We start from the raw sequence: 20,929 nt of genomic DNA on the forward strand, positions 1-20,929 counted from the left end.
AAATATTCATTTGCGGGTGCAAGATGAAAGCACATGCCAGTAGGAATAATAATGGAAACTGTATCAAGTATCACAGTTGATTTTTTTTTTTTCTTTTGTTCAGAAATCTTTTGCAATGGTTTATAATAAAAGTCAATATCACAAGCGAGAGAGAAAATTTCATGCAGTCTTTGCTTAATCTACTTTAATCTAAGATTGTGAGTACTATAGAGAAGAGAAACAGACAAAAGAGAGAACAGGGAGAGAAAATAGAGCAGATTAACATCACAATCATAATCAATGATTTAACCAAAAAGGCAAATGAGAGTAAATGCAGGTGTTGAAATATACACGAAGGTGATGGCAAACCACAAATTACCTCTTGATCACCGGACAGACATTTTTTATCCACTACACCACTGAGCTTCTGCCCCGACAGCCAGTGCTGATTCTAATCCTCATAGCATGTAGCGGATACGGCTGTATGCTATAGGGAGCTTAAAAGAGGATCTTGTTTACATTACCAATACATACACTGGCAAAGCTCCAATACCCAAGATAGCTTTAAATGTTGATGTATGAGCTTTGAAAATAAAAGCATAAATTCAAACACAAGAACCTTGCAGTCTGCAAACGGTGTCAACCTGGATGTCACTCAAAACAAAATGAAATGCTCATATTATAATCTGAAAAAAAAAAAAAAGAAAACATGAAAGGGAAAGCATTTCTCTGTAGTTTGACAATACACCACCTCTGCACCAATGCCGAGCAATTGGCATTGGGACCTAACATCACAGACAAAGTCTAGACTCACAGGCTGTCCAAGTAGTTGGATTGCGTGTCGTCCGCAAGATGTCCCAAAATGTTCACGTCAAAGCAATCTTTCAGCAGCCTCTCCTAAACCAAACTAACTGGTATGAATGTTTCCTTCCACAAACTGGGCAAACTCAACAATGGGAGACAGCTGGGTGAACCTTGGGGTTGCAGATGTTGGTCATCATATGCTCAAGGACGGCTGCTGCCGAGATTGAAGAACATATTCTTGAGGGCCACGTGGGTGTTTGGAAGAGGCACCCGCTGCTGCTTCGCAGAAGACATCTTGGAGCTGGCCTTGGCACTTGCATGTGTCTTCTTGGGGCTACGCTTCTTCAGTTTCTCAACCACCAGGGCCACTACAGTGAATAACAAATAACAAACGGGCCATCAGCAAGAATATCCCCAGCAAAAAGACTTGCGAAAAATTGGACTATTAACTTAAAACAATTACCACTGCTGTTTTCCAGATGACATTTTTTTGGTTTTTTTTTTAAAGAAGGCTCTACACTTGTCTAACACAATTATTTTTTCCAAAAGATGGTACATCTAGCTCACTAAAATGTTCCCTTATTTCTTTGAATTCAGTACAAACATACAAAAAGCTCCATTACATCAACAACTATTTTACTTGACTGTATATACCTTGTGGAAATTATGACCAACAAATAAGATTTCTGCTTAATTCTTATGACCCCTCACCTTGACTTTTAATTTTCACCTCTAATTCAGGTAATAAATTGTTGATTTATATCTATCCTGCTTACCATAAAGTGTTGCCCATCAACATTCCCTGTTGAAACCCTAGCTCTAAAATGACATATTCTATATATTTAACCACAGTACAGTGTGCTCTAAAGTTGACCTTCATATATCACCATAATCATATTCACGCAAATAATTGGCAATAATTTCTATCCTGTCTAACAACTCTAATACATCATCACTGGACATTCTTAGTGGAAGTAATGCCTGGAAATGATTAAAAAGGTATTAAAAGAAGAAATAACTATTGACCTTGACCATTTAGCTTACACCATTATTCATTATTTCCGGGAGATGATTTCATTATAATATCTATTCTTCTGAGGCATATCACCATTGGACATTCATAAATGAAAATTACAGATGAAAACTGCAATTTTTCAGTCAAAGTTCAGTGACCTTTGACCTCATGTGGTTTTGCCAATAAATCTTATCAGCACATCTACACCTCCTGTGGCATACCTGGGTCAGTGGTCAATATTATCCATTGAGCAGGTATCTGTTAATCTTGATAATGGGATGTGGGGATGAAAATATTTTGTGTGTGTGTGTGTGTGTTTGGCATCTTTATGGACAGAGGCACTGGTTCATAGACAATTAAATCTGGTCCACATTTCATTTTCTTTCTAGCATACAATGTGCAAGTAAATTGTGTTAGAGTTTTAGCAAACTACAAGCAGTCAGTACCTAGCCTTTTACTCCTTTCCAGTTCTTTTGTGACTTCTTCTGAGCTGGGCACATCTAAGTCATTCAGACTCTGCAAGGTCTCAACAAGCATCTGTACGCAAAAGGGAACAATTGTCATACCATTGAAACACATAATTAGGCCTACACCAAAATAAGGTGACATGTGGACAGAAATCCAAAACAAGAAATACTGTATACGCCATATATTTAGCGAGTCTAAACTTTTGTGAATCGTAACTTCCCGGCCATTTCACGAGTGGTTAAATTTGCGATCATGGAGTCGTGTACTAAATGGAGAAATGTATATGTGTACGTCACATTCATATCGGGATCAGAGTCAATATTTTCGTGTGTCTTTAATTTCGCGAATAGCACCTGACTCGCGAAATTTGCGAAAATAAAAACCTCGTGAAATATTTGCCGTATACAGTAGTACATCCACTATTGCTCTGGCTATTTCCAACACAAGAATACTAATACCTGGGGGTGTTTCATCAATTTAGTCAGTGCTGACAACTTAAGAGTAAGGTTGGCATTAATAGAAATCAAGTTACAGATGGAAATGTGTATTTTTGTTGTTTCACTGAAAAAAAAAAACAACCCAAAACACACACACACACACACACAAATGACACAATTTGAGGGATAATTAACCAACCCACATCAGACTATATTACTCTTATAGCAAACACTCTGGGACAACAGGGTTACACTGTACTCTGCCCAAAATCTGTAGCGCAGAAACGGTCAAGCATGTTGAAAGTCCAGGATTGTCTGCAAGTTTATGCTATAACTCAATTGTGCATGCATTGACATTGATCTGTGTATGACTATTATGTTTGCACTCTGCATTATGCTGACATGGTCAGTTGCCCGGCTCATGACTCAATCCAGCACAATACTGCATATGCCAAATATTTCATGAGGTTTTTATTTTCTGCCAATTTCGCAAGTCAGTGTAATTTGCAAACTTAAAAACATGCGAAAATATGAGCTTTGATCCTGACGTGAATGTGACGGTCACACATACAATTCTCTGTTCAGTAGTGTGCACCACAATCGCAAATTTAACCACTCACAAATTTGTCGGTAAGTTCCGATTCGCGAAAAATTAGACTCGCTAAATGCAGTATCACCACATCGATGATTGTTCTCTCCCATCACACCACTCTCTTGGTCATTCCGGACACTCCTTTCTCCAGACATCATCGCACTTAAAGGACAAGTTCACCTTCATAAACAGAAAGATTGAGAGAATGTAGCAATATTAGTAGAACACATCATTGAAAGTTTGAGGAAAATCGGACAATCCGTTCAAACGTTATGAATTTTTGAAGTTTTTGTACAGTAACCGCTGGATGAGAAGACTACTGCAGTGTGTGAATAACTTAGATGTCACATGCGTACAACAATATAAGGAAAATATAAAGAGAATTTCACAAAATGTCATCTTTTGAAAAAAGTACACATTCCCCCGACTCATTACCGACAAATGTTATGGGTAATATTATTCCCCCTGCCTTTAGAGAGAGGCAAGTCAAGTGCTCTTTTATTATGCGAAAAAAGTGAAAATATGTTGAATTTTCTTTACATTTTCTTTATACTGTTGTACGCATATGACTCACAAGCTGTAGTAGTCTCCTAATCCCGCGGTTCCAACACAACAATTTTAAAAATTCATAACTTTTGCATCGATTGTCCAATTTTCCTCAAACTTTCACTGATGTGTTCTACTAATATTGTTGCATTCACCCAATCCTTATGTTTATGAAGGTGAACTTGTCCTTTAATTACCACTTTAAGATGAACACTGGCATGTGGTCATCCCACTCGTTACCATGGTAACTTCATCCCTGTCCACCTGGTGCATAGACCTATACTGTGTGCATGTGTTTTATCTAAGGCAATGTGTCACTAAGCCACTTGCAACTGGACACCCTGACTCATGGTACGCACATGTCTCTCAAAGCAAATACTGCATAAACATACAAACAAGACAATATATGCATAATGCATCACACAACGATAATTGTTATAACAGAAAATGAGTGACTGCTGTGAGTTTGTTGCACACACACAAAAAAAAAGTTGTTGAGATTTTACACATGTGACAGCATTTGCAAACCAAATTGAGTGACCATCAGCAAGGAGCGCCCTCTATACCCCACCTATTGGCAACTTTAAAGTAGCTTCAGTACCCATCCTCCTACCTTGTTTTCTCCAAGCTGTCTCTTCTCACTGCACAGGTTCTCCACCATCTCGCTAACACGTGACCTCATGGATGAGTATCTAACGCAACAGGAAGAGAGCAAAGAAAACATCATTCATTACAATCATGTCTGTGTGACAATTTTGGAATTAAAAAAAAAGAAACCAAGCTTTGCAGGCTTCATGACAGTGTACCCGGACAAATTAGGGGGTAGTTGGGTTGGGGTTGTCTATTCTTTTTTCTTTTCTTTTTTTTTTTTGCGCATGCCACTCAGAAGACTGTGCAATTGCGTTTCCATTCTTGTAAGCATGCTGACATGGAAATTTTGAAATTACAGCATTGATTCTTTGTCACCAAATTGAGTAGCATCATACAAAATACTTTTCAAAACTTTATAAATCACAATCTTATACCTAAAACTCTTTAGATTCCTCTGAACATTTACATTCTCTTTCCACACCTTATCGTTGCCTGCCCAGCAAAAGGGCCCCAAGGCTGGCATGCTCTAAAACTTGGTATGACAGGGTTCTGAGGATTGCAAAATGTAAACTTGGTAAGGCCCTTCTGCTGGACAGGCAACAATATTAAAATTCCAAGACACCACAACAAAACACAGCGAAATGTGTATCTACAAGCTATTCTCATGGTTGGACATCCAGCTGGAGTGAAGAAAAAAAAAACCAACAATAGGCGATTTTTTTTTGATGAAATAGAAAGATTAAATGAGAACTTACCTGTTTGAAATTTGATCTTTATTTTACGAGGGAGTTGTAGGAAGAGACTACATTGAGAGACCCGCTTTGCGCACGCGCAGTCATTTTTCGAAGCATCAAATGTGGCTGCTGGATATTTGAAAGATTATGGAGAACTTAGCTTCACGTTTGAAACTTTGGGAGGGAGAGGAGGGAATGTATTCTCTTCCTACAACTCCCTCGTAAAATAAAGATCAAATTTCAAACAGGTAAGTTCTCATTTAATCTTTCTATTTTACTTCTGGAGTCTCCGAAAGAGACTACATTGAGATTTTGAAGCCCAGTAGCCATATTTGTAAGAAATATAACAGAAATGACTATGAATTGTCATTTACCAAAACGGTAAATTGTTTACCTTGCCTGGTCATTTTAGTAGAGCAGTTGAAAGACACTTGCTCCCATCCAGCAATGGTTTTCTGTAGTACTTTCTGAAAGTCTTTTCATTCGTCCAGCCTGCCTTCTCAAGGATAAACGAAACTGGCAAGTCTGCTCTGTGTGCAGCTGACGTCGCAGCTGCTCTTGTTGAGTGAGCCTTATATTTTGAAGTGTCGATTCCTGCCGCTGTCATAACATCTTTGATCCACCTGGAGATGGTTTGTGACGTAACTTTCGCATGGGGTCTGCGAAAACTAATAAAGAGCCGACGCTCTTGGCCTCGAATTTCCTCAGTCCTCCGTATGTAGGCTTTGATGTAGTTGACAACGCACAATCGACGATCTGGAGGGTAGGCTCTCATGCTCAGTGTGTAGCCAGCGTTTCCAGGCCTATTTTGTTTCAGTAGCTCGCTGAAATGAAATGTAACTGATGATCCCTTGAGTATCATGTTGTCCAAATTCAGGAGCTGCAACGACTGTGCTCTCTGTGTTGAGATGAGAGCCATGAGCATGCATAGCTTTTTGGTGAGATCTTGTAGGCTCAGTGCATTTGCCGGTGACAGCTTTCTGAGATAGCAAAACACAATATTTACATCCCAAGTATCTACATAGCGAGGTCTTGGGGTTCGGAGATGGAAAACTCCCTTCATAAATCTTGATATCAAAATGTTGTTCCCAACTGTAGAGGCACCATCCTCAAGAACTAGGAATGATGCGAGCGCACTTCTTGCTGTGTTGAGTGCATTGTATCCAAGACCTCCTACATGAAAAAGCTCACTAAGAAATTCTAAAACAAACTGAACACTAGAGTGAAGATGGCTTTTCTTCTTACTCTTGCAAAAGTCTTTCCACTTCTTTATGTACACACAATATTGCTTCTGGGTAGAGGCTCTCCAAGAAGCGGCCAAAATGTCCACAATTTCCTTCTTTAGTCCTGTCCTTTCGAAGGGCTGCCGCATAACCTGCAACAGAGAAGATCAATTCGATCATACAAGGGATGTGGTTCATGCGTAACAGGTAGCGTTAATAGGTTCCTACTCCTTGTAATTAGCACTGCTTCACCCTTTAACATCCTTTTCAGCTTAGGAAACCATGCCTGTGTGGGCCAATTTGGCACTACCATTATGCCTTCAGCTCTATCTGTTCTAATTTTTTGAAGACATCTTGGGATGAGACAGAATGGGGGAAAGGCATAGAATTTGAATTCTCCCCAATCCAACGTAAATGCATCTACGGCTTCTGCATTTGGATCTGGCAACCAAGTGACATATCTCTCAAGTTGGTTGTTTAGTCTGGACGCAAAGAGATCAATGTCTGGAAGCCCAAAAACTGAAACTAGTTTGTTAAAGGCTTGCTTGTTAAGCATCCATTCATTTCGGTCACTGAACTTTCTAGACCTGCTGTCTGCCTCAGTGTTCTCACTCCCTGGAAGGTGTGCTGCAGTAACCCAAATATTACGTTCCATGCACCACCTCCAGATGTCTCTAGCTGCACTGTCACAGTCCTTGGACTTAATACCCCCCATGTTATTCAAATAAGCAACTGCTGTTGTGTTGTCTGACCTAAGGAGGACATGAACATCATGTAAAGAAGAGCAAAAGGACTTCAGTCCAAACCCGGCTGCCAATGTCTCCAGGTAATTGATATCATTCTTTCTAGCTCTTTCCATTTCAAGATCGTTCCATCTGCCTCCTGTTTCAATGGACAGATTTGTGGCTCCCCAACCAAGCCCACTAGCGTCTGTACGCAGCTCAAGTGTAGGTCTGTTACGCTTAATTGGTGCACACTCCTCAAAGACATGATTAATCCACCATTTGAGCTCTTCTTTCCCTTCTAATGACAGCTTCATAGGTCTGTCAAAATGGCCTTTGTTAGCTTTAAGGGCGGCAATTTTGTCACGTTCTAAGCATCTGTAGAAAAGAGGGCCATGTTGGACTCCAGGGAAAGTAGCTATTATCTTCCCGATAACATGTGACACCTGCCTGATTGTGGGTCTAGTATTGTCAAGCAAGTCTGAACAGACTGTGATAATGTCCTGCATTTTCTCTTCTGGCAAGGAGATAGTCATATCACCAGTGTGCAGCTTAAACCCTAGGAATGTGAGTTCTTGTTGGGGTTCTAGCATAGATTTCTCCTCATGGACTACGAAACCTAGCTCAGACAGGAGATTTGTGGTTGCACGTACAGCCTCCTTTGTTTGTTCTATTGACTCTCCGATAATGAGAGTATCATCAAGGTAGCCTAATACTATGTGCCCCATTTTTCTCAGTGTAGCGAAAACAGGTTTCATGAGCTTGGTGAAAAGTCTGGGCGCTGTGCTGAGCCCATTTGGTAGGACTTTGAACCTGTAAAATTTCCCTTGCCATGGAAATTTCAAGAATTTTCTGTGTTCAGTGTCAATAGGAATGGAGTAGTAAGCATCTCGGAGGTCGACTGAGGCTAGGAAATCTCCTGGGGAGATTAAAAGGGCAGCTGTATGAATGTTATCCATTTTGAAGTGTTGTACGCTCACACACTTGTTCAAATCTGTCAAATCAAGTATTAGTCGAACACCCCCATTTTTCTTGGGTCGTGTGAAAATGTTTGAGAGAAATTCTCCTTCTTCATGACCACATTCTTCGATAACATTCTTAGTCAGTAAGCTTGCGATCTCTCTGTCAATACAAGCTGAATTGTGCTGGTTTGGTTTGTATTGAATGAAGGGCTTATCCCTCCTAGGGGGCATACATGCTTCTTCAAATTCAATTTTGTAACCCCTGATTGCTGCCAAAATAAATGGATCAGCTGTGATTTGGCACCATCGCCTGTAAAAAAGCCTCACTCGACCTCCGACTGCCACTGGAGCTTTCTTTGGAATACATTGCACACACGTACAAATACATTGGGGAATGCAGGTATGATCATGATGTGAATCGAAATTACCTACCTCTTTGGGTATGCTGGTAGTTATTTCTTGCGCTGCATTGGAGGCCTGTGCTGTGGAGCCTGTTGTGGGGGGCGGCTCGCTGTGCGGGGTGGTGGCTGCTTGCTGTGACCCCACTGTGGGCGCTGACCTAAAAAAGGCCTGCTACTACCGCCGGCTGTTGGTCTGTGTGTTGAGGCAGCTGAACTTGCAGTCCAGCCAGCACTTCTGTATTGTCGCTTGGAGAAAGCTGCTCCCCTGTACGGGTGGTACGTACTAGACTGTGGCCGCGAAATTGGGTTTCTCATCACCCCTGATGCAGCTTTCTGCTCCTCTTTGAGATCTTTCATTCTCTTTCCCAATTCATCCCCGAATAGGAATTTAGTGACGGGAGTGGAAGGTTTGCAAAGATGAGAGTAAGTGGCTGCCATGTCCGGCTTGATAAGTTCTTTCCTCAACGAATTGAGTTCAAAATTGGCATTGCACAGCAACGCCAATGCGTCCTGCTGTGTGTCGGTCAGCCGAGGTGATGGGAAGGACTGTATTAGCGCGCTCAGGCCCTTCGTCAGCGACTTCTGCACACGCTGTAACTTGGCATCTCTACTGCGTGTGTGTTGCGGTAGGTTATCCCAGATCGGGCCGTTCACCTTCGGTGTAGCGAGGTAAACACAGTTGCTCGGGGCTGGATACTTAGATGCCGTCTCTTCCAACACTTTTTCTTCTAGAGGGTGGCTTATGAGGTAAGTAGTAGAGCTGGCTAAGTCCTCGTCTACCGGTAGCCCTGTATCACCCGGCTTGGCAAATTTTGCTGCGAGAACGGGAATTTCTAGCACGTCTGCCGCGTCTGACGCAAATTCGCCTTCTTCTCTGTTGGCTTCGCCCGTGTCACGCACGTGCGGCTCCCCGCACTGTTGAAAATCAGTTTCCATAGGAATTTCACACTGTCCGGCGCTGTGCGCCTCATCGTACGCCACAAAATGGCGCGATGCCGGTTTCGGCGGCGTGGAGTTTACACTGGGCAGCGCGTCGACCACTTTACTCAGAAGACTTTCCAGTCTCGATAGTCTGTCCTCGACATCCGAGGATTTTTCGGCCGTCTTTGGGCCCTGCTTCACTTGCGGCACTTTACCCGCCATGTTAGTACCGGAAATCGTGACCGACTTAACTAGTTTCTTTTTCGGCTTGACTTGTTTGCCTGTCGGAGGGGAACGTTCTTCGCAAACAACGTTGGTGTTTGCCACTGCGCCGGGCTTAGCCGGATGATGCAGCTGTTCTTGGGGCTGTTGTACCTCCATCACCGTAGCCACCGCGTGACTTTCGTGGAATGAGGCCGCTAGAAAAGGCTGTGCTTGCCGCCTTGCTAAGCACCGAATAATCGTTGTACGATATAGGAAGATAGCGGAATCTAAATTCCACTAACTGCTGGTTTCTAGAACCGTTAGTACCGCGAAATGCGAAAAAAGATCAGAATTTTCGACTGCGATAAGGGAACTGCGTTCGAATACTCGTGCGTAGAAAAGCGATATGACTGCGCGTGCGCAAAGCGGGTCTCTCAATGTAGTCTCTTTCGGAGACTCCAGAAGTAAAATTATCTTTTTTTTTCTTCCATAACTGGCGTTGAAATTGCACGAAACTATCACATATGGTCCCCCTTAACCATAGCCGCAAGAAATATTATTAACAAATTACGTAGAAGAATGGTTGATTGAGGATTCTGTACTTCGTGTCGTCTGTGTCACCAGGTAGATTCGTACAGTGTATGCTTGTGCCTGCACAGGCACAGCATTCACACTGATTCACAATCCAGCTGTACACATGAATAGATGTACATGTACTGTACAAGCGAGCTGTTTGTTTTAATTGCAGCTACACTGGAAGAGATGTATACCTGACCATGAGAATATGAGCCCCTGGAATCTACATAAACATCACAGGCACGTGTCACCTTCTGAGCAAGGGTTCCGAAAGCTCTTCATCCCCGCTATTAGTCCACTCTTCTGGGAAGTTTTCCAGCATCCTGCATTGTGGGCAACCAATATCATTGGTATGAACATCTCAACAGCACTGGCAATGCAAAATAATAACATTGATAATTATGACATAGTACAAATTTTTGTCGCGTGGAGATAAGATACAGCAGCTCAAAAATGACAACTTTGTGACAAACACATCACACCATACACACAGATTGTGTAGAGCCAATTCTCCACACACCCACCGCTGAACGGAAAGGGCACTTCAGGAATGAAAGACATTATTTTACACTTTTGATCTCAACATAATCCAAAACAACTCACTACCCTAGCAAACCCCATCAGCAGGACAACTTTATCGGTAGAGCCTTTCAATATATCGCAAGCAAGTTTCACATGGTGGAAGATGAATTTTGAGTGCTCCTGAGAACTATGTTGTGGTTAAAAAAAATGGCAGCTTTTTCCAATACAAGGATTGTCTCCATTGAAAAGGGCCAACTAAAAATTACTGCACTCACGTTGATGGCTGTGACACCATTCTCGCCTGGAGGTCCTGGAGGTGGGCGTGGACAGCTGCATGGCTATGCCCCTCTCTCTCCCTGGCGTCCACCAGACGACGCAGGGTCTCCCGCTTCCTCTGCTGCGACATCTTCTTCTTCATCGTTGCCTCCATGGAGCGGTTCACTGGAGGAGAAAGCAAATTGGCGGGAAGGGGGTGGGGAGAGGTGGGATGAGGAAAAAAGGGGGTAGGGTTCTTGATCAGTGGTATCTTGGTCCAGTATTATGATGCGGGTCGAGGACACCTGCCACTTCCCTTAGAACTAGGAAGCAGCAACCAGTTACTGTAAAACATGATATTTTCGCGGTATGAAATTTTTCGTGAATTGGAGCCAATGGCCTTTTTCGCGGCCTAACATTCAATGTGCTTAGTGTAGACTAAGAACTTTCATGTGCATTTTAATTTCGTGAATCTTGGCTCTCGCAAAATTTGCGCAATTAAAATGCACGCGAACGTTCCTCGTTTTACAGTAGCTGTTTCCATGACTACTACAACCATTACAGTTTGCAGGGAACTAGCCTCCCCACAAGACTCAAGCATTTGTTGATTTGAGTGTGGCCCTAATTGGGGAATTGAGAGCCCCTATGCAGAGGAGAAGAAATAACTTCTGTGAGAAATATGGGTGCATCTGTAATGACTTAATTTGTACATATCACGCGAACAGATTTGCTCAATGTTATTTGGAAGCACAGGCTGCCTAACTCACTGCACTCCTAACAGAATTTCGATGTGTAACATTCTTTTTTCTTGGTGTAATGACAGACCTATGAAATACAGATGTAAGTATGCCTCTCTGTCTTATTTACTTACACTTCATGTTTTTGATTTAGGAATTGCTTGAAATGTTTCATGAAAAATACAAAATACCTTCCTTTATCATAAAACAGTTACAATTAATATGACCTCTCAAACTTTCATTCACTTCAAGCCAATGTCCAGTTTGGGGGGACATGCTACATGGTACGGAGTCAGAAGATAAACTCAAAAGATTAGCAAAATGGGTGAAGTGATCGTGTCTTACATTTTGAGATTGCCTTGGCAACAACTCGCTGCGGGATCTCATCGCTTTCATCCTCGGACTGACTTTTCTCTGTACAAATAACACAAAACAACATATAATATGCATAGTGATTACCAGTCTTCCACTAGAATGGGAAGCAGATTCTGCATTTCCACTTCAATGCATCATTCCATGAGGCAAGTCATATACAAATAGCTCTTACTTTTCACTGATCTCTAAGTGGAAACAGATTCCCTAAACCACTGTGAAAAACTCTGAAAAAAAAAAGAATTGCCAGACAACAAGTACTGTAAAAGTGGATATTTTCGCGCGATTAATTTTTCACTCTTGGCCGGGTAAGAAGAGTTTCGCATGTTTTTAATTCTGCGGAATCAAGACATCACGCACAAGAACATATGGCAAGCAAAAATATTCATGTGCTTTTATTTTCGCGCTAGTTTCTGGTTGCGCGAAATGCGCGAAAATTTTAACACCGCGAAAATTTCCACTTTTACAGTATAGCAGCGTCCCACTGCTAAAACTATGGAAAGGTATTAAACTTGACCATTAGTAATAACTCCTCAATCAATGACACCTACCATAGCAGCACTGTTCCAAAGCCAATCAAAGCCAAGAAATCACTGATGGTTACACTGACTGGAGAGCTACCATTGATTGTAAAGTAACCATGGTTTTATGCAATAGGGGCCCTGATCACATGATTCTCTTTTACAGCAGTGTATTCGTGGTAACTGTGTATTGCATTTACAAAGTGCAAAATGTGACATTTCTAATATATTTTACTAAATTTTAAAATAATTAAAAAAAAAACACTTTAAAGGACAAGTTCACCTTCATAAACATAAGGATTGAGAGAATGCAGCAATATTAGTAGAACACATCAGTGAAAGTTTGAGGAAAATTGGACAATCGATGCAAAAGTTATGAATTTTTAAAATTTTTGTGTTGGAACCGCTGGATGAGGAGACTACTAAGGCTCATGATGTCATATGAGTACAACAGTATTAAGAAAATGTAAAGAAAATTTGACATATTTTCACTTTTTTTCGCATAATAAAAGAGCACTTGACTTGCCTCTTTCTAAAGGCAATGGGAATAATATTACCCATATGTCAGTAACGAGTCAAGTGAATGTGTACTTTTTTCAAAAGATGAAATTTTGTGAAATTCTCTTTATATTTTCCTTACATTGTTGTACGCATGTGACATCATACACTGCAGTAGTCTTCTCATCCAGCGGTGACTGCACAAAAACTTCAAAAATTCATAACTTTTGTACGGATTGTCCAATTTTCCTCAAACTTTCAATGATATGTTCTACTAATATTGCTACATTCTCTCAATCCTTATGTTAATGAAGGTGAACTTGTCCTTTAAGATAAGCCATTGTGGAGTATTGTGCATTACAAATAACATGCTAGAAAGCAAAGTTTCATGCCTTTTTTTTTCTACTTTTTTCTTAATAATGCAAGAAATTAGCATTATTTTGGAATCAAACTACATGTATTACACCCTGTAGTTTGTATCACTTGTGTTAGAATGTACTGTAGCTGTCAAACCAGTTTTGAAACACAAAAATGTGCATTCTAACATTACAAGTAAACATAAAAGATACATACAAAAGAAGAGCCTTCTTTCCACACAACTTAACCAACATTGCTCGTAGCATCCTACGGGATAACAGCACACATACCTTATGATTATTGATGACTATAAGTGACACATTGTAACACAAAACTATACCTGCATCCTACTACCTCCAAATACCTAGAACACACATTACACTTGGCTAAAGTCTAAAATGAAATTACAGGAGGGGCACTCCCTGTGGATGACCCCTGAACCAAACTCACTCTTCCAGGCTTCAATCCAGTCTTTTGGTCCACTCTCTAGCCTGAAAGGCAGTGAGAGAGCCATAGTTTGGCTGTGAACAAACTCCTGGTCTGCAAGGCTAGCATCGGAGTCCAGAACCGACGACGATTCAGCTACAGTTAAAGACATAAAGAGAAAACTGAGGGAATGGACAATCACTTGAATTTTGTGATGCAAAACAATGACACACAAAACATAATATTTCATTGTCTCAATATAAGATGATGAGTCAAATTATATGAAAATTAAATATCATAATGTAAAAAATCTCATATGACTGGAATTAATGAAGTTTAATCGCCATTTCTCACTTGATTCTGGATGATATATTTATGGCAGGAAATATTCTTGGATTCTTATGATTTAAGGTAACAACATATAAGTGTCTGCAATTACTTTAAGTAAAATCAAAATAGAAAAAAAAAATTACCCGAAGAAAATTACTCACATAACTATTAATAAGCATGGCATCAAATGCACAGTTCCTTTCATTCAATAAGATATGTGTGTTTGTAGAAGTGCTCTTCGATGATTTCCCACCTTACAACAATGTACAACTGTGTGTTACAGGAGCCAATATTTACGCAAGTTATTCATTTTGCTAATAGCGGTCGACTCGCGAAAATAAAAACACCGCAAAATATGCGATACATACAGTAGTTCATATATGAGGCCCTCATCTCCAGGTTTACCTCTCCTTATTGGGGCGGCAATGTTTGATGAGGACTCGCTGCCAGAAACGGTTGTGGTGGAAGTCACAGTCGACGACGTCGTTGCTCTTGCCTTTGATGATGAGCCACCGACACTTAACGCCGATGCGGTGGTTCCCCGTTTCCTACCCGCCCTACTGCTTGTTGCCACGGCGACATCACTCTCGCTACTCGTCGAGAGGGCAGCCAACCTCCGAGCGGGCGTGGCAGGCTGTTTGAAGTCATCATTGGACTCTGACGTCGGCGATTGCTGCGACGAAACTCTTGAGCTCGTCTTGCCTTCTGTTTGCTGGGGAGTACGACTCTGGTTTTTCCGACTTGATTTCTGTGGGATGGACTTCTGATTTTTCGTCCTGGAGCTGCCGAGCATTATTCATAAATCAAATAAGTTGCCATTATGTTGGACCATGTTACACCAAAAAAAAAAAAAGCAACTTAAGCTGTAAATAAAAACAACAAAATTATCAAAGAGACAGTGACACGTTAACCCATTGAGGAGGAGCTGATTTTGCTTTAACACGCATTTTCCAGACACACCTGCCCAAGGGTACTCGCGACAAGTCTTCTGCGGTTGTCTTTTGTCAAAAAGTATTTCCCATGTCTTTTCAAAGACAATTAGAAAATGTTAGTTAAAGGGCAACTCTCAAATAATAGTCTGGCAGTTTTTCCAAACACAGCAGAATGGGCTTTAATCTCATTTTGCCTGATGTTGCAAGAATGATAACTTACACTTCTGGATGACCGATCCATATCCTTCACTTTTCCCTCCTTCCTAGCTTACCGCCATCCCCATTGCTTAGGAGTTTAAAGCTTGGATATGACAAACCTGACGGAGCCATCTGAAACTTGGCTGCTGTCTTCCATGGTTCCTGAACCATCCCTTCCAGAACTGTCATCAGATCCACTTGTTTTTCCTCCAGCAGTCCCTCCTTTTCCTCGACCTGTTCTTCTTCTTCTTCCTCCCCCTCCTCCTCCTTCTCTTTCTGGCCCACTTTCATCTTCTTCAAGGCTCTGGAGTTTAAACACAAGTTGGGCAAATTTCAAACATCCATCAAATGCGACCTACCTTCAACATCCGATTGTACATAATAGCCATCAGCTTCTACATTTTGCCTACCTATATATATATTTTTTTAAATTGTATTTCATGTGAAAGTTAGGTGATTTTAATGCAAAGACAAAACTTTTCCAATTGTATACATGACTAAGATTATAGTTTTCAATAAATGTGCAAGTCACACTTTCCAATGCTTTAAACATGTTCACTCCTGGATTATATGTTTTTCATTGAGCTTTAGTTGTAACATTTGCCAGATCATCAAAGAACTCCACAAAAATCTATGATAAATCTATTTGGCAAATTGGCAAATAGAAAGAGATTGTTATACATTCAATTCAAAATAGTGAAATGGATGCTCTCCCAAGTACTAATTGAGGGATTATTCTGGCCGTCTAGTTTACGCAAGTTCATTCATTGTTTGAACAGGATTGATGAATCTCATATATTGTTATGTAAAGCTTTTGCATTATATCCCTCTGAAACCGAGTGAAGTGCCCTAGACCGACTGAGAAAAAAGGGAAAGGTCATTCATGCCAATGTGCCAATGAGCTAACTCCGAACTGGCTTTACACCTAATGTGCTGGAATATTACCAACAGGCTCTCCAGACAACCTTACCCCTTTCCTCAATGCATCATTCCCTTTTCTGGCGCTCCGAAGCTCTGGCACACTATCCCCGGATTCATCCGCCATCCCTCCTTCGACCACGCCCTCTGTACCCTTTGATCTTGGGAATCGGGTGGGGCTACGGATGGCTTTGGGAGTGGGTACCGGCTTGAATATCTTGTCTATGGTGGCCGAGAAGAGTCTACTCTTGGTTGACAGATGCTTAGACTTTGCAGAACTTGAATTTACCTGTAGAAGCGTGACAGAGAAGCATTAAAAGCTATTCAACTAGATATATGTGACTCTGCATCACAAAACGAACAAAAAGTCGCCAGATATGGATTTTAAGTTGAGGGCAGATTCTTAAAGAGCAGATTCTAAGCTTTAAAATGATGTATAACTCAATTCAAATGGACTCCCCTAACCTATCTAAATATTAGAAAGAAAGCACACACTCTGGAAAAGTGTGAACTGAGAAAAGAGGCGCTGAAGTACAGGGTCTATTCAAGCGCTTAATCTTTACCAAGCCATGCCAGCTGTGCAATGAAAGGGACAAAACACAGGAAGTAAACCACTGGAGCAAGACAATGAAGGGATTATCACATTAAGGTGATATTGAGCATGCTTTATTAACACATTCTGTCCATGACTGATGCTAACTTTCAAAGCAGCAGAGTTATCCTTTCAAAAGTTATTAGACTTGAAAGTGAAGAGTGTAAAGGATTTTAAGAAATGAAAAGGGGACTCTAAGACATACCTGATCATACATTGTACTATTCTCCCCCAAAAACGGGTTGCAGAAAAACTGCTGAAAACACACTTTCCCATTCATGTTATGATCCCAAACTTAAGAATAATGTAGAAGGATACAGGTCTGTAGCTCTTTCAGAAAATATGAAAAAACTCAAGATTGACTCAGTTGACCCATTTCACCTTTTTTAACTCCTCACATAAAATCAATGGGTGCGACTTTTTGTTTGTTTTGTGATGCACGGTCACGTATGACTATTTCATGCCCCCCCCCCAAAAAAAAAAAAAAAAATGAATGAAAAATACAAATAATTTTGGCATTTCTCTTTGAAGAGAAGCTTTTCAAGCTTGCTTCTGAATAAGTACAATGTACTTATAATGCAGCGGCTAGTATTATGCCAACATAGTATAGCACTGCTGGAAAAGCCCTGAGATGTCTGTACAAAAATATGCCATAGGTTATGAAACAGCTAAAAACTCACCAACATGAAAAAAAAAAAAAAAAATGTGGGACGTTGGAGAATTGTTGATGAGAAACACAAATAATATCTAAATCATTGCTTTCAGTGTGTACTTGATGGAGTTTGAGAAAAAAAAAATTACTTTAACATGTTTAAAAGAGTGACTTCTTTTAAAATTCGGTGTGAAATAGTTGGCAATATTACTACAGCGACCAGGAACCATAGAGGTCTATTAGGATTTGGTGCGATGTGATTTTTTTTAGGGAGTAGTTGTGTAAATGTCTGTACATAGAGAATTTTTGCTTTGTGCAGCAAAGGAGAAAGTCATGATGAGATTTAATTCAGGCTTACATCATGTCATATCTTGCTCCATACATGAAAGGCGAATGGCTGTAAGAGAAATCATACTCCTGATAACAAACTTTCCATTTACAGGTGAGATTTGCAGTTTCTATCTGACATGTACAGTGTACAACTAACCTCAAAGAACAAAAAGATCAGAGTGAGCTCTTCATTTTTAAGTGACTGATGCAAGTAACCTTGAACCAGATGAGATAATCTCTGAAGCAGCTCTTTCTGAACTAAACAGTTACTGGGATGGGATGTGCTGGGACAATAGGTGATGGTACAGTCAATATTTTATAGCATATTTACAATAAAAATAGTGATGTGCACACTAAAAATTCTGTAAGATATACAGCAACATGGAACTCACACTTGAGAAGTCACAAGGAGGTTATAAGGAGATCTAAACAATTTCTCATACTATAATATTTGATGGTGCTTTTGTGTGAACTAGGGATTTCATGGATGCTCTTCTCACAAAAAAAACAACAACAATGCAAACTGCTATAATGTGACAAATGTGAATGAATTTAATCACATTGATACCACACTTTTGTTAATCAAGAGAAAAGAAAAGAACTCTGTCGTACCCTACTCTGTCGCCCGACAGATCTTTCACTGGCCGTGCTGACCGCAGACAATCCCAGTATGCTTTGCTGGCTAGACGCGGACAACATGGAGGTCGAAGCGGTGGTGCTGACATCCAGCGGTCGGCGACTGAACCTTCTCTTCATCCGTGTGGCAAGGGTCACGTCCAGGTTTGGTGAGGGAACGGGCGTACCGGTTCGTCGACCCGACTTCTCCGCACTCTTTGAAGCTTGGCTGGTGCGAGCTGTGATTAAAATCAAAATGGTACAGATCTAACGTTGCACAATATCCTGTCATGATGAGTCAAAGAATTCTATCAAAACTTTGGGGCAAGTCTTATTTGAGCAATCCTACAAAATCTGAACAATAAGGTCTAATAGGATTACTAATTAATTTCATACTAATAATTATAGATCTACCATTGAATTTGTAGCTGAATGGGTAAAGCAAGTGGTCCATGATTCGGCAGGGTTCCATGAATCAACCACTCTTACAAATAAAAATTCACTGAAATTCATGAATAAAAAATGGCGCATATCAAGTGCGAAATTCAAACTATGCAACTATCTCCACACGTGTTCCGAAGAGCACAACAGTGGGCCACGTCGCCGGACCCCCGAAATCGTTGTTGAACCCTCCCGGGTCAACTCGCACAAGCAGTTCAACGGGTAAGTGACAGGTAAGTAAAGTTGCATAGGCAACACATATAGACTCGTTTCATTCCAAGTTTTAAAGTTACTAGTCCGTTTATCTGCATTGAATCTATACAGCAAGTACACTTACAGCCATGATTGCAACCGTTTCTGAGATAACTTGAGCGTTTACGCGATATTTATATTTTGCATGCCACCCGTTCCAGAATTTCCTGCATCACCAAGGTTCGGACGAACGTGTTGTGAATGCATTGAATCTCTCGCACAGCGTGCGAGTATAAGGATAGTACCGCGCTCTCGTAGTGCGATGTACTACAGTATGTATACGGTTTCGCCCGTGCGTAGCCCGCGCGCTGATACATTCACATAGGCAGGGCGAGCGCACGGCGCGGTACGTCGCGCATGTTGATGCACTTACATATGGGGCCGAACAATGAGTACAGGGGGCCGAACCATGGTTGCAGCGCAAGCGTTCGGATTATGCACGCTATTTTGCTTCCGCTGCTTATGATGACGAACATTGGGCCACTTGCTTTACCAACCTTGGGCTTTGGAAAGTTTAATATCTCATGTCTGTACAAAGTGTATCACTGTGACTGATCATGAGGGCTGACAAAAAGAACACTCTTCTGAGATTCAAATATTGTGACCCCTAAAGTAAATACAGCTAAATTTACAACCACAACTGCACAAGATAATTTTCCTGCTGATGCTGTCAGTGTCAGTACACCAAGTTAACACTACAGTGCTACCAATGTGCCGACTGATGTTATAAATTTACAGGTTGGCCTAGAGCACAGTCCACCGACATTGCCCAACTCCTAGCTCCACTCCTAACAAATCGCAACGGCGACCCCAACTGGTTCAAGCTTCAGTTAACGCCTTTCGTCTCCTGCTGACATCGCGCGTCGGAAGGCAGCAACAGCTAATTTCGTTGACCAACAAGTAGAAATCTAGGCCTATGTCTAATTCCGCAAAAAACTTCTCATGTAATAATGACATTTGCTGGGCGCATGGGCTGGGGCATGGGCAGCAAATGTCATTATCATAAACTGATAAATGAGAAGTTTTTTGCGGAATTAGACATAGATCTATATAAATTTAGGTCCCTAACGTTACTTGTCAACTTGTCGGTCTACTAATTTCGAGGCAATTTTTACTTGCACCCTGTAAATTATTGGCACATGCACCTTACCCCTATGACACACACTATCACCAAGTTCTGCAAGAATCTTCAGGTTGAAGGAAGCAGACTACTGTAACCGTTAGTACTGTACTGTAGTAGGTTAATATAGTACTGTACCGACATTTTGACAAGAAGAGAAGAAGACGTGCCCCGACGGACGTGCCGCGCCGCCGGAGTTATCTGACTCGAGTTGTTTCCCCTGCCCACCCCACGTATGTATCCCTCCCTGCAGTTCTGTATGCTATGGAAAGCCGTGAAACTGCGAAACACAGCCCGAACCCTATCTACCCTGACCAGACCGCTGTGCACGCACAGCGACAGCGGCTGCCTGTAGTTACCCGAACCCCGAACGCGAAGCGTTCTCTAGCCACTACAAAGCAATCAAATTTTGGTAGAAACGTCTACAAGCAGGGGACTCACCGGATTCTCCTTTTGTCTTCATGGTCACCAGACTGTTGTGTTTCTTTAAGGCCTATAATTTATATTCAAAAAATTGTCATCAGGATGAAAGGAGCGACACGATTGTCTCCAGTCAACAATGTTTGGAAACTCGCGCCGCCATGCCAGTTTTACCAAACGTAGTCTAAGTTCAAGACCTATTGAAGTATTGCACTGCATGCTGATCATCAGGGCACAATGATTTTAATATTGCCACCCAGGTGTAC

General features: G+C 41.3%; 2 protein-coding genes across 2 annotated transcripts; both read right to left on the minus strand.

The window, feature by feature from the left end:
* Positions 1-982: 982 nt before the first annotated feature.
* Positions 983-20,706, minus strand: LOC140236577 (uncharacterized). The gene is made up of 12 exons (XM_072316503.1): positions 20,685-20,706; positions 18,428-18,669; positions 16,294-16,530; positions 15,443-15,627; positions 14,599-14,975; positions 13,888-14,019; positions 12,035-12,103; positions 10,973-11,138; positions 10,427-10,498; positions 4,455-4,533; positions 2,245-2,335; positions 983-1,151 (listed from the first exon to the last, which is right to left on the minus strand). Exons 1-12 carry the CDS (start codon positions 20,704-20,706, stop codon positions 985-987), a joined length of 1,839 nt encoding a protein of 612 aa, XP_072172604.1. The 3' UTR covers positions 983-984.
* LOC140236843 (uncharacterized) lies at positions 5,630-10,069 on the minus strand. The gene is made up of 2 exons (XM_072316780.1): positions 8,506-10,069; positions 5,630-6,541 (listed from the first exon to the last, which is right to left on the minus strand). The coding sequence occupies exon 1, from the start codon at positions 9,774-9,776 to the stop codon at positions 8,526-8,528; it is 1,251 nt and encodes a 416-aa protein (XP_072172881.1). The 5' UTR covers positions 9,777-10,069; the 3' UTR covers positions 5,630-6,541; positions 8,506-8,525.
* Positions 20,707-20,929: the final 223 nt, after the last annotated feature.

The sequence above is a fragment of the Diadema setosum genome, chromosome 13, assembly GCF_964275005.1.
Source record: "Diadema setosum chromosome 13, eeDiaSeto1, whole genome shotgun sequence".
Classification (NCBI taxonomy): Eukaryota; Metazoa; Echinodermata; class Echinoidea; order Diadematoida; family Diadematidae; genus Diadema; species Diadema setosum.

Coding starts and splice junctions, on each gene's coding strand:
- LOC140236843 (XM_072316780.1), bottom strand. CDS start 9,776: ATGGAGGTACAACAGCCCCAAGAACAGCTGCATCATCCGGCTAAGCCC.
- LOC140236577 (XM_072316503.1), bottom strand. CDS start 20,706: ATGAAGACAAAAGGAGAATCCG. Junction 18,670..20,684: donor GAAGACAAAAGGAGAATCCG/GTGAGTCCCCTG, acceptor TTTTAATCACAG/CTCGCACCAGCCAAGCTTCA. Junction 2,336..4,454: donor GACAGCTTGGAGAAAACAAG/GTAGGAGGATGG, acceptor TTTTGCGTACAG/ATGCTTGTTGAGACCTTGCA.